At 41.5% G+C, this 14394-nt stretch overlaps 2 protein-coding genes across 2 annotated transcripts in view; both read left to right on the forward strand.

Annotated features, from left to right (window-relative positions):
* The window catches only part of LOC131190982 (5'-nucleotidase domain-containing protein 2-like), a 31952-nt gene extending 28351 nt beyond the window's left edge, over positions 1 to 3601 (forward strand). The window contains exon 14 of the mRNA XM_058168587.1: positions 2591 to 3601. Coding sequence (XP_058024570.1) covers positions 2591 to 2852 — 262 coding nt within the window. The 3' untranslated portion in view covers positions 2853 to 3601. The remainder of the gene's footprint in view (positions 1 to 2590) is intronic.
* Positions 3602 to 7290: 3689 nt separating this feature from the next.
* Positions 7291 to 14110, forward strand: LOC131191822 (uncharacterized). The gene is made up of 4 exons (XM_058170327.1): positions 7291 to 7911; positions 8828 to 8957; positions 13085 to 13223; positions 13343 to 14110. The coding sequence occupies exons 1-4, from the start codon at positions 7758 to 7760 to the stop codon at positions 13634 to 13636; spliced, it is 717 nt and encodes a 238-aa protein (XP_058026310.1). The 5' UTR covers positions 7291 to 7757; the 3' UTR covers positions 13637 to 14110.
* Positions 14111 to 14394: the final 284 nt, after the last annotated feature.

The following is a 14394-nucleotide window of genomic DNA, read 5'->3' on the forward strand; positions in this document are numbered from 1 at the left end:
CATGGCCGCCCGAGGAACGGGTAGGGACTGAGGGGCCGGAGCACGTGATCGCTTTCAAACATCGAGCACGTGCTCCCCATACTCGATACGCCCCCCCCCCTCTGCCATATCTGCCTCTCCCACTTACCGTACAGATTGAACCACCCTCTAATCCTGGAACAAACCCCTCCCCCCCTGCCTTCAGACCAGATGTAGTAGTGCCGCGAACAGGCACCGGGGCTGGATCCCTCCCCAACGGGTTCTCCCCCCCACCCGTCTTGTCCCTCCCCCCCTTTAAAAAGCCCTTGTTTAAAAATCTATTTAAAAATCCCCATACATTCTTCTTAGCAGCATGCCACCTCTCTGGGTCCCAAGACTCTTCGTTGAGGTAGGCCCTCGATAACTTGGAGGGCCATTCCTGCGAGGCGGGGGAACCTCGCAGTCGAAGGAGGTCAATAGGTGAATATCTCATGGAGAAGAAATAATAAATGGCAGAAAAGGGTCCGTCCCTAACCGGCATAGGCATCACAATCCTTCAGATGACCCGATCAAGACCCGCCATAAGATGTTAAAATTTGGGGAAGTTCACTCTCCCGTAGGACAATAATAAAAGAGTCCCCGGGTGAACGCCACATCAACGAGTCTTGAATCCTACAACCATTCGCACCGTCTGCTTCATCCCCTGTCCGTATTGTAGATGGAAAATGCGGCTAACATTCAGGCTATAGCCAAAAATCAGGCCGGGAACGGTCGATGGATATCATGGTCAGACATCAGGCCCCCCCACCAGTTCCACCGCTGATGGCAATCGCGGCCTAGGAGTCGGCCAAACTCGCCGGAATGCCGTCCCGTGCCACAAAATGGCCGCCAATACAATCCGTCAAAAGAAGAGGAAAAGAACGGTCCGCACCACTGATGTTACTGGTGCTGCCGCCGCTATATCGCCAAAGCTGTTGATGGTGATAAAAAACGCGGCCAAAAAAGCCACCAGCGTACCTCTGATGAAGAAACGCGGCCAAAGGTAACGCGGCAGAAGAAGATAAACGCGGCCGAAAGCAAGGCCGCCAACATGTCGTTGATGGAGATCGTGGCCGATAACGGGGCCACTAACATACCTCCGCTGCAGTTGAAATTCGCAAGGCCGCAGCCGGAAACAGGCTGGGGGGTCGGCCGATGTCCAAGGCCGATAAAAAAATCTGAAATCAGCTGGGATCAGCCACCACACCGCTGCTGATGGTAACCGCGGCACAAACGCCGCTGGTGGTAACCGCGGCTGGGCATCAGGCCGCACCAGGCCGGAACACCCCCCCCCCATCGCCCCAAAATGGCCGCCGCCATCCGCTGCCGCCATCCGCTGCTCGTCTGAGGCTCCGTTCTCGGCAACCAAGGGTCTTCAAAAGCCCAAAGACCTCTCCCTCGGTTTCCGACATGCTGTTCACCCGGAGCCAGCGACCCAAGCAGCCCGGCGGTCGGCAAAAACAGCGCCTCGACCAGGGAACGCCCCGCTTGCCATCTCCGTGAGATTAGATCGCCGCCATTTCGCACATGCTCAGAAGAAGCTCTGACTTGCCCTCTCCTTGGGACTGTATGCTCTAGGCATGACATAAGCTCTTTTAGATTATAATAGGGCTACGTATTGTTTTAACCTCTGAGTTGAAGGGGGGAAAAAACCTAGCTCAGATTGTTTGATAATAAAGCAAAGGAATTTAAAAACTATAATACAGAAAATTCCATATCACAAAATATCTAAGTTTAATGATACAGTAATATGAAATGAAATGAAAATAGCAGTGCAGAATTGATGAAGATAAATGGAAATGTTCTATGTGCAGTTATGTAAGGTAAAACATTTCTTTGATTCTATTTTTACTTGGCTATGGAGAGAAATAATATGTTTTATATGCTTTGTCATTCCATACCCCAGTCCTTTTCTGCAGCAACTTGATGTTTTGAATATTCAGGCGTAATGTCCAGACCTTAGTAATCTTTATAACCATAAAATAATGTTAGATCAATTCTAGAAATGAAAATACAATTTGGATCTAAGTGCAGGCAATGTATAAGCCTTAGTGCCCTCCAGTATTTTCTTTTAAGAAGAAGCAAGATAAAATGCAACCTTCTGTCATTTTTATTTGGAAAATAACCACTGGCCACATTGCAAGATTGTTAGAAAATAGAAATGCTGCCAGTTGCAGTTTCACTTTTGTAGACATGTATGCTCAGAATAAAATAGGAACACATACTCATACACATATTTGCTAGGAATAAAATAGGAAAATTAGTTGCTCGATAAATAGAAACTTGGTGGAACCCAACCTTCTGATACTGGATATGCTGTGATTGGCTACGTCCACCCTAGAGACCCTGAGAATACCTAATGCACAGTTATGGCTTCAAGGTATAAAAGTAATGCGAAGTAAAATCTTGCATCTTAAATATTTATATTAAACTCAAACCTAGATTCTTAGAAAATTGTTTAATATAATCTTTGTGGTATTTTATTCAGATACTCCACCTCGCCGACTGAGTCATCTCTGGAGAATGAAATTCCAGCAATCCTGATTGTCTGATTACTCTTTCTTTTTCTTTCTCCCCCTGCATGCTCTTTCAGGGCCCTCACCAAGAACCTCTTCAACCCGCAGTTTGGCAGTATCTTTCGCACGTGCCACAATCCCACATACTTCTCTCGCCGCCTGTGCCGTTTTTCGGATGTCTACATGGCCTCCCTCAGCTGTTTGCTCAATTATGACCTCAAATACACCTTTTACCCAAGACGTACCCCCTTGCAACACGAGGCCCCCCTTTGGATGGATCAACTCTGCACTGGCTGCATGAAGACTCCCTTCCTGGAAGAGATGGCACATATCCGCTAGGGACCAATTGGGGAGAAGTTTGCAGGTGTTCGTGCTCCTAACTTTAGGACAGTGACAGGATGGCTTAAAATCTTATATGGTTTTTTGTATTAGAATCAAATCTGTGGTCTGTGGTTACATGTCAGATTTACGAAGCAAGGGGCCTGCTAAGCCTTAATGATTGCTCTTTTTGCATTCGTTTTTGCTTATGGATTTAAGACCTTTGTGGCTCACACCGAGATCTAGCAAGTCTGGCCCATTGTTCTTTGCTGGACCATCTGCAGCTTCCCAGCGAGCACTTCGAAAGTTAGAACAGGCCCATTAATGGAGCATTGTCTGTCCTTGTTGCTAGCTGCACTGCAGAGTTTGAAATTTCCGTGTACACAGAGGGAAGGGGCTTTGGAATCTGTTTGTTTGTTCTCCCTTAGGGTTGGGTGCTTCTCCTAGACCTAGACAAATATGCTCAGTGTATGCTAGGTGGAAGACCTTGGTTTTGCAGATCGGTACACAAAGTTCTCGTCCCTTGTAGAAAAACTATATTTTGTAGTGTTTGAAGTTTACATTCCCTCCCCAACTGTCCCAACTGTCCCTCCCCAACTGTCTTTTCTTTTGCTTGTAATGGAGAGGAGAACAGGGTGGGAAAATGGGGGGGGGGAGTTTCCTGTCTTGTCTCCCCATTGAAATGGGAGGGACAGGAGGTGCTATAGAGGGGATGGTATTTTTAGCCGATGACTGGAATTTTATAATGTTAATAAAAGAGCAGTGTGAAATCCGTGACTGATTTGTGGTGTGAAGTTGAAGAATGAGAGTAGGAGCTAAACAAGCTATAAGTTTGGCTTGCCATTGTGGTGTTCTTCTTTCTGCAAATTTTATATTTTTGTTGGTTTATCAAAATATAAAATACAAAAAATTGAAAACGATGGGAAATTAGGGGAGGGAAAGGGGAAGAGAAAAAAGTGCAAAAGGGAAAAGAAAAAGAAAAGCATTGACTTCTGAGTCCTTTTGGCATAGTAGAATAAGGTCTTAACATATAACCTTGACTTTTTTTTACTTTTACATAATAATATATACTAGCCATTTCTATAACAACAAACCTATTTAATCAGCAAAATGTAAAATCAAAGATCCCCTTTTTCCACCACAAGCATAAAGTCCAAAAACTCTTTCAAAGTAGAAAAAAAAATAATTGTATTCTTTTCTTTGGTCAAAGCAGTCAACTTCATCACCCATGGCTTTTTCCATCAACTTTCTAAAAAAATATTTTATTGGTTTTTAAAAACAAAAACAATGGACATTGCTCGACATCTCTGGTTTCTAACATTTGTGTCAAATTCAAATTAATAAGTGGTATATTCCTCGATCTATATACAAATTTACATATCTCCTACTATATTACATATCAAGTATATAATGTATTATTTCCTAAACAGCTATTCACATATTCAGTAAACCTATGTTACACTCACAAGTTCAATATACATTGGTATATGTATTTCCAGACTTTTGCTATCCCTTGTTTTTGGCAGTCTTCCTTTTGTCTAACCAATTATAAAATTTACTCTAGACTTCATCTAATTCCATCAACTTTTGCAACCATTTGTCCATTGTGGGAATGAAAACATCCTTCCATTTTTGTGCATAAAGTATTCTTGCTGCTGTCAACCTATATACATCAACAAATCCAATTCTTTTTCAAGTTCTTTATCCATTAAGCCCAAAAGAAAAATATCTGGTTATATCTTTATATTCATTTGAGAATTTTCTGTATTAAGATGTGAATCCTACTCTAGTATTTCTTTGCGCTGTTGCATGTCCATCATAAGTGATAAAAAGTTCCTTCTTTACATTTACAACTTTCATTTGAAGTACCTTTATACTTTTTAGTACCTTTATATTGGCCCATTGCTGGGAGAAAGTGGCAAGAAGATGACAAGCAACAGGGAGAAAGCAGATCTACTTAACTCATATTTTGCATCTGTCTTTACACAAAAGGAAAAAACAATCCAACCTATCAAAAACAGCACTACAAAAAACAGATTAGAAACACAAGTTAAAATAGGGAAGAAAATGGTACGTGAACACCTGTCTACCTTAGATAAAATCAAATCACCAGGACCGGATGGATTACACCCCAAGGTTCTGAAGGAACTGTCAGACGTGATTTCAGAACCACTGAACTATATCTTTCAAAGATCCTGGAGCACAGGAGAGCTGCCAGAGGACTGGAAAAGAGCTGATGTAGTTCCCATCTTCAAAAAAGGAAAAAAAATAGATCCAGGAAACTACAGACTTATCGGCCTGACCTCAATACCGGGGAAGATTCTGGAAAAGATAATCAAGCAACAAATCAGTAAACACCTAGAAGCAAACAAAGTAATAACCAAAGGCCAACATGGGTTTGTCAAAAATAGATCATGCCAGACTAATCTTATCGCATTCTTTGACAAAATGACAAAATTAGTAGACCAGAGGAATGCTGTCGATATAATTTACTTGGACTTCAGTAAAGCATTTGATAAAGTAGACCATAACCTACTACTAGATAAAGTAGAAAAATGTGGGTTAGACAGCACCACCACCAGATGGATTCGTAACTGGCTGACCAACCGCACTCAACGTGTAGTCCTCAACGGAACTACATCCACATGGAGGGAAGTATGCAGTGGAGTACCCCAAGGCTCTGTTTTAGGCCCAGTACTCTTCAACATCTTCATCAATGACTTGGACGAGGGGATAGATGGGGAACTCATCAAATTTGCAGATGACACCAAGCTGGCAGGAATAGCCAACACTCCAGAAGATAGGCTCAAGTTACAGAAAGATCTTGACAGACTTGAACATTGGGCGCTATCTAACAAAATGAAATTCAACAGTGAAAAAAGTAAGGTTCTACATTTAGGCAAAAAAACCAAAATGCACCAGTACCGTATATGTGGCACCTTGCTCAATAGTAGTACCTGTGAGAGGGATCTTGGAGTCCTAGTGGATAACCATTTAGATATGAGCCAGCAGTGTGCAGCAGCTGCTAAAAAAGCCAACACAGTTCTGGGCTGCATAAACAGAGGGATAGAATCAAGATCACGTGAAGTGTTAGTGCCACTTTATAATGCCTTGGTAAGGCCACACTTGGAATATTGCATCCAGTTTTGGTCGCCACGATGTAAAAAAGATGCTGAGACTCTGGAAAGAGTGCAAAGAAGAGCAACAAAGATGATTAGGGGACTGGAGGCTAAAACATATGAAGAACGATTGCAGGAACTGGGTATGTCTAGTTTAATGAAAAGAAGGACTAGGGGAGACATGAGAGCAGTGTTCCAATATCTCAGGGGTTGCCACAAAGAAGAGGGAGTCAAACTATTCTCCAAAGCACCTGAGGGTAGGACAAGAAGCAATGGGTGGAAACTAATCAAGGAAAGAAGCAACTTAGAACTAAGAAATTTCCTGACAGTTAGAACAATTAATAAGTGGAACGACTTGCCTGCAGAAGTTGTGAATGCTCCAACACTGGAAATTTTTAAGAAAATGTTGGATAACCATCTGACTGAGATGGTGTAGGGTTTCCTGCCTGGGCAGGGGGTTGGACTAGAAGACCTCCAAGGTCCCTTCCAACTCTGTTGTTATATATACTTTCTTGACAATTTGTTCAATGTTAAATACCAACAGTACATCATCTTATAAAAAATCATACAACGCTTTACATACATTTTCAGAGTGTCTACAGCCCTATTGAATTGAATTGAAGACATAGGATTGTAATGCCACCTACTGGTTATATGTATAATTTACAAGCAATATCCACATACTGGAGAGAGGTTTTATTCTTAAACCCTATTAAAATCTCATTCGGAATTACGATATCTTCACTTTGTATTCCATTTATAACTTATGATTATCTATCTCTAGAACGTAGTAATTTGTTTCATGGCAAGATTGCTCATAGGCAAGATGATTAGGCAATCATTGCATGCTACATCATTCGCCAGAGCCTGACTCTCTGTACAAACCTGTGAGTACTAGACAGTAAAGACATAGTAAGTCAACTGAGCTTTTCAAGTAGATGGATTTGATCCTGCATCCAGTTAGCAAAGTTAGAAGGGTGCTGGTTAATTGCTATGCAATCACATAACTGCTATTCTTAAATGGGTTTATGTTTTAAAGTCTAAAATTATTTTGAATAAAAGCATCTTGCACTCATGCTTCTAGAAAAAACATCTTTGGCTGATTCCTGATCCAACTCAAAACAGAGCTACCAGTCTTCTCCCACCCTCCTACACTTTATACCAAAATGAAAGAAAGTCAATAGCTTCTTTGTTTTATTTTTTCCATTGCTTCCTGTGGATTTTTGTTCTTTTGCAACAAAATAAGGAAGCTTGCACTGCTTGGGCCTAAAAACTAAAGTAAAACTTTAGCTTGCACTCAATACTGCAAACTTTACTGCCTGCTGTGAAGTATAGAATCAAAGAGGTGATCAAAGACGGAGCTCACAACATGAAGCTGTGCATTGTGCTTAGCACAGGAGCTCTAGAAAAGCTTTAAGGATGAGGAATGAAAATAAAAGTTTTATTAAGTCATTTGACCATATCAAATCAAATTAAAAGATGCTAGTTCCCCTCTTGGAAAAAGACTCTTCCACACTTGGTGGACACCACCTATTGATCCCCAGAGGTCACATTTGTGTTCAACAATAGCTATCTACTTGCCATCAATCTTAGCTGTGATCTTGCCCTTACAGCAAGAGGCCTGAGGCAGGTTTCTGGACTGATCATCTTTAGCAATCCTAGCTCTGTTTCTGCTCGGTTGCCTAGAGTGGGATCTTGTTTCACTCTTGCTGGCTTTCTGCTCCCCAGCACATGCTGGGGGTGGCAGACCAGAAAGACGCAGCAGGAGAGACAATTGGAGACCATGTAATTGTTTCACTTGGTTGGGATGGCAGCATCTGGGCCACCCAATCTCTTCGTGGGGGAGATGGGAGCTAGGGAGCTTCCAAACCTCCTTTTGCCTGGATCCCGGGTGGAACAGACAAGCAGTGTGACATGGCAGCAGAACACGGCCGGCAACTGGACACGCCTGGAAGGGTCTGGTGAGAACAACCAGCTGTGGATTGGTGAGGTGGATGCTGTTGCAAGGAAGTAGCTAAGAGGATGGAGTAATATAAGTACAGTTTAGTGGCTAAAAAGTTCGTAATTGTTTTTTTAAGAGTATCAAAGTATGTCTTGAGGGAAGTTTAAGAAAACATTTTTAAGTGGGGCTGTGTTAATTTATTTCCTTACTGCTTCACCTCTACCTAAATAAAAAATTTAACATTACCAAAATCCATTTAGCAGAAGTGAAACTGAAATGAATACTTCTGCTTTTAAATAATATTCATGTCTCCTGGGTATTTAAGCCACTATAATTTTTTCCACTCTTCAGTAGCAGGGAACCTAATTTCACTCAGAGCTTAGATAAATATAGTAATGTACTTCTAAAAAAGAAATCAAAAACATAAGCATTAAATATATTTTCTAATAAAGAAATACAGCAGTTCGATTGGTTAAAATGGAAAATATCATGTAAGAGCACCATGCATCAAGGGATACTGACACTAAGGTTTGAGAAATACACATGCTTTAAATCCAATTTTTTAGTTAACCAGAAGATGTACAGGTATTTCAGGAACTAAAACCAAACAGGTGACTCAGGTGTGGTCCTAATTTTAAAAAGAAGCATGGTGGTGCATAGGAAAAAAGAGTGAGAATCCAAATGGGGGAAAGATTGACCTGTCCTCTCCCAGGAAGAGCCCTGTCCCCATTTTCTCCCCCTCATTAGGACTTCTGACCAGCTCTGGCTTTGGGCCAAATCTCAGGTCCTGGCTTTGCATCCCCCATCCCACAGCATGAAATCCATTATTTATGGTGAGGGCTGTTAAGGTGTGTGTGGGGGGGAGGGGAGTTCTAGAAGTAGTCTCTCACTTCTACAGCCCAGTGAACTCAATTCCGCTTCTTCCTTCCTTCTAGCTGCTGGCTCAGAAACCACATCCAGGGGTGCTGAGGCCCAGCCTGTCACCACTTTGCGGGTTACAAACCCCAGCAAAACCGCTGGAAACCAGCAGCACCTACACCGGGAGTTGCTGTTCACCCATCGCAAGTATGGCTTGCAGCTCCAGTCTGCTATTGCTACATAAGCTTTCCAGAAGCTAGACAGAATAACTTCTCTCTGGAAGCTCCGGTTTCTGGGGACCTATCCCCTAAGACTTTTGCAGATTGTCTGGGTACTTTTCCCCTGAAATAAATTATAATTTATTGTTGGGAAAAAGTTTGATACCCTTGCTGGAAGAAATCTGTTTTAATTATTCTAAAAGGCTAGCATATTGTTGCTCAGAAAATTCCATTTGTGTCTTGCTCCTCCAATTCTGTTTACTCTTTAATTTAAGACATTGTGCAGATGACACACAGGAACTGCCCCCCACCATCACCAATGCCTCACTTTCCCTGCCACTCTTGTCTGTTATTTCAACTCTGCGAAATATAGCTGTTACTCTGCAAGCCACAAGTAGATGTATCCATAAACAGTTTAAAACTGTTTTAGTTTAACACTAGACCAAAACCAATACCTCTTACCGTGTATTGTTGGGAAACCATGTTAGTTGGTCAAAGCAAAAACATCAATGAAGCTTGCATGTTGAAGACCAAAAAATATGTTTGGTTTTATAGCTGTATATTTTTATGAACTATCATCCACATTATCCATTCTGCCAGCTTTTGCCAGGGCAAGGTTGCTACTCTTTAAAATGCTCCATTTTATACATACCGGTAAATATTTCAACTTGTTTAGGAATCAATGGTCTGCGCTTTGAGGAAGAGATGCATGTAACTCTTTTTCCTCCTTAGCAGTGGAGAAGATGTACCAAATATGTACCTCATGGGGAAGTACTTTTCAAAGTTAGAAACCTGGCATGTTCTTGTGTAAGCTGATCAGACCACTCCGAGCCACTGTGCAGTTATTATTTGAAGTTGAAATGCTCTCTCCTAAGATATCACCAAAATATCAGGGCATCCACAGAGACTATTAAAATAAAAGCAATAACAATGTACTTTCTGCAAGAAGAGTCTTAGAAATCATGGTATAAGGTAGCAGAGGTGTAACAGACAAAAACCATTTTCCTTAGGCTATTGCAGGATAAATAGGGTAGCTGTCTCAAAGTCATTTAATCAATGCCTGTGCATAACGGAGGAACTCAATATTCTGGTTTCTAATCCAACACCTTAACCATTACATCAAAAGGTTCTGCAACACAATTGCCCCAATCACTGAAGTACCACTGATGCCTAAATGTATTCAAATTGATCCCTTGTTTCAGGTGAATATATTTTACCTTGTATTTTCAGTTCCCACCCCACCCCCTACATTGATAGAAATAATGAGACTGTGTGAGAAAAGCAGCAATGAACAGGGGTCATTCCTTATCCACATTTGTGTATCATGCGTGTGTGTATCTATATGCATGCACACTTGTGTTAATATAGCATTAATAATATATGTGCCTGGAGGAACTTTGTCCATGGGGTTGTGATGGGTCAGACACGACTTTGCAACTAACAACAAATATATGTGTCTAATAGATCCTGGTCAATTGTACAGTATATGCCTGTTTCTATCTAGGAATGTAGTTTCACTCTCTCCAAAGTGTTCACTTCATATCCAGGCTGGCCATATAGGCCAAATAATGCCTTTTCTACCCACAAGATCTTTCCAGTGCCAAACCTATAACCTCCACCTTGGGAGTAAGACACCCCCCCCACAACATAGTCTGGACTTACTTCTGACTGGAAGTGCATAGGATTACATGAATTGTAACTTGACTCACATTCCCAGCCCCTGAGACACAGCAGGAGTCACTTTTCTTTCCTTTGCTGGCTCCTAGCCAGACTGATCAACAGCAGGTTTTTCAAGCCTCGTTTGCTGGCCTATTTCTTGAGTTCTAAATAGGCAGGACAGTTTTACATGGATGTCTGTTCTGCTCCTTCTCTGTAGAGGGAGGGAGACAAACACAGCCAAATTCTCATAGATTCCTTTCCCCTTAAGGCAGAGTAACACATTATTTCTCCGTTATTTTTCTTCAGTTTTGTTCAGTCACTGAACCCAGCAGTAGATAAACAGGAGCTAAAATGTAAAGCATTTTTTGGTAGGGCATTTTTTTTTCTTCCTGCCCTCATACACCCCATTTGGTGTGAATAACAGGCCTTTCTATCCTCCTGCTGCCTTTTTCTCTTCCTTTGATGGCCATCAGTGGACTTGTTTAGCAGAGGCAGCAGGAACCATCTGCAACCACAGACTTTCATCAGCTCTGCCTGCTTGTTAATGCTATAAGGAGAAAACAAAGATGGGGAGCTGTCCTTTTTTTTTCCTATGGAGATTGTCAATCAACCAGGTCATAGTTGTCCCAAAGGTGCTTTTCCAAAGACAACTGGACTTCCTTGGTTTTTTTCTCTGAAAACATTTCGCTTCTCTTCCAAGAATCTTCTTCAGTTTGTGAAGAAAAAGTCCAGTTGCCTTTGGAAAATTGTCTTTGGGGTGTGCTTTTATTTGCAAGTTAACTCATCCACTTGGTGGTGGTATCATTCTAGAGGAGGGGTCTCCAACCTTGGCAACTTTAAGTTGGCTGTGGAATTCTGGGAGTTAAAGTCCGCCAGGCTTAAAGTTGCCAAGGTTGGAGACCCCTGCTCTAGAGCATCAGGTGGACACTCTTACAAACCCAAAAAGAGGCTGGCAATGGAGGTAGACCAGTGGTGGTAAGTAATGGATGGAACAGTAAGCTATCATTAAGTGTTGTATCATTAAGTATTAAATTTGTACCCTATGACTATCATTAAGTGTTGTAAAGTGTTGTACCTTGATGAAGGTATCTTTTCTTTTATGTACACTGAGAGCATATGCACCAAGACAAATTCCTTATCTGTCCAATCACACTTGGCCAATAAAAAATTCTATTCTATTCTGAAAATTCTGAAGCTAGCATCAAACTTGGAGACTCTACTGTAGGCTAGATTAGGTTAATTGAAAAACCATTTTGGATGAAGGCAACAGAATGCCACTTGCTTCTTGTGTTTAAGAAATTGGATAAATCTAAGGAACCATCAGGACAATTCAAGGGAGTTGACATCATGTTGGAAGTGAATGGCTTAGATAGCTGAAGATTCTGATAGCTTTACAATCTTAGCGCCAACAAGGTGAGCTTTGAGTGCATGTGATTGAAGGAAAAAAATCCCATGTAAGATAACCTGCTCTTGAATACCTTTAGGCACTTCAGACCTCGGCTCTGCTTATTCAAAAATAAATCTTGGTCTTTGAATGGTAGCTGACCTCAAACAATAAATGTACATGTACCAATTGCAGTCCAATTACCAATTGTAATTTGTACAAACGCCAAAACACACAGCAAATTTCTTCACAATCCATAGCCGGTTTAAAGTATTTTGGACTCAGGAAAGCCAAACAATAATTATTGTTTCTCGTCTTAAAGAATGGAATATACATAGTAGGAAGGGAAATTTATGTTATTCCACCAGTTTCAGTACCAGATCCATTTACTGTTAAATTATAAAATTAACATTATCTACATATCCACTTTGTGTATTTTTAAAGGGCTGGAACCATGAATAGATATAAAATCAAACCCAAATATCTTCAATGTTTGTTGATACATCTAGGAACATTTCTTGTTTTCTTAGCATGCTCAGCTTTAGGTGAGGTGGACAATGGCTTTCAGTTGTGTGTCTCCCCCCCCAGAACTTTGTGAATCATTGTTTTGTGTGAGATAATTATGTATTTTTTAAATATGACCTTATTGCCCAATCATTCTTTACATCTGACGATTTTGAGAATTATGAATGAGTTTTTCACAGACTTAGACAATATATAGAGTTATTGTGCTGAAATATGGGAATCCTTTATTGAAAGCTTCATTAAGTACATACACTACACACAGACACACAAATACATACACAATTTTCTTGTCTTTGTTCTGGTTGCTATAGTACTTTTCTGCACTGTTCCCAGTCTAAAGTGTTACATTAGTAGGTAAACTAAGCCTGACTGAGAATGTTTATTGCTAAAAGGAAACAACTGTTGTCTGCTTTTATGTGGGTTTTCCTGATTTCATGTATATATTATCTTGTTGATGGGCTCAGTGAGGGTGGATGCTTGTCACAACCATTTATCTGTGCAAATTAGGATGAATGAAATCCCCGTATTGTGTCAATCTCCCTTCTCAGAGGCCTGAGCCTTCGATCAAAGCCGGAGCTACTCCAGGTTCTAGAGCATCGGAACCGGCGCCGCGATGGGACAGAGAGTGGCTTGAAACCATCCCCCCTTGAGCAGGAGCTTCTGCGCTGGCAGCAGAGACGGGAACAGGTAAGGGCCAAGCCGCCAGGATGGTCTCTCTACTACAGTTCTTACAGGCAGTGACACGAAATGCCTTGCAGGTGGACCCTTCAAGGGTATCTGATAGGAGTATTCTTTCTTATCTTCAGCATCAACAGCAGGAAGCAACAGGAGATCCTGGTGAGAGCCAACCAGAGTTCGTAAAGGTCCGGGAGAAATTACGAAGGACACAGCAACGGGATCCCTCTCCCCAGCATGCATCCCCTTCCTTGATATCTGTTCCTTTCCCACGCCTTCATCACCCCAACAGGAAGCCCTCCCAGTTCCCAGTCAAGCACCCTCCTGTAGCCCTACAGGCTGCGGCTTCACATCCTCTGAGTTCCCTCAAAGCTTCTAGTCTTCCCTCCGCCCCATCAAAACATTCCCTTGCCAATGATACATGACTGCCTCCCTCACATGCCCCTTCTACCATGAATGCTTCATCAGGTGGTTCAACACATAACACCAAGCTGCAATGTGTTCATGTTGAGGTGAGAGGCTTATTCAACAAGCTTGGTTTAAAAACTTGGCTTAGCATCACATAGGAATGCAGCTCCTCCCTCCTGTTCTTCCAGATTGGGGGAGGGAATCTCAGAAGGATGTGAACTTTATCTCCACTCCATTTGTGAAAACAGAAAGGAAAAAGGTTGGTCAAGTGTGTGAATTCCATTTCTTTTTTTTAGTGGTCTATGAAATAATAATAAAAAAAACGCATACACGCTAAAAAAAACTTCTGGTTTAACGTCGTCTTTATTTACCTGACCGGCCAAATCAAAATGACATAAGCTATGGAGAAACCCTTCAGCTATTTGACCTTAAAAAGATTTGGAGTTATGGGAGGGTGAGCAATGTCTACATAGACATAGTAATTATCTAGACTGAGGTAAAATAATGAAATAAGACCTTAAAAAATGGGAAGGTTTATTTAGATATTCCGTACATTTGTATATTTAAAACAAACAAAGCAATTAAAAGGCTAAATTTCTTCCCTCCATACCCGCCCACTCCCTCATAAAAAGCCACCCATTCTCCTGATATAAAGACGAGCTTATTAAAATCAGCAGATAAAAATGCCCCATGTTAGCTGGTTTCAGGAAGGGGATGGCCCCAAGTATGGAGAGAAGTTTTATCTCTGGAAAGTTGGTAGAAACCTTTCCATCCC

This window comes from Ahaetulla prasina, chromosome 2 (assembly GCF_028640845.1).
Source record: "Ahaetulla prasina isolate Xishuangbanna chromosome 2, ASM2864084v1, whole genome shotgun sequence".
Taxonomy (NCBI): Eukaryota; Metazoa; Chordata; class Lepidosauria; order Squamata; family Colubridae; genus Ahaetulla; species Ahaetulla prasina.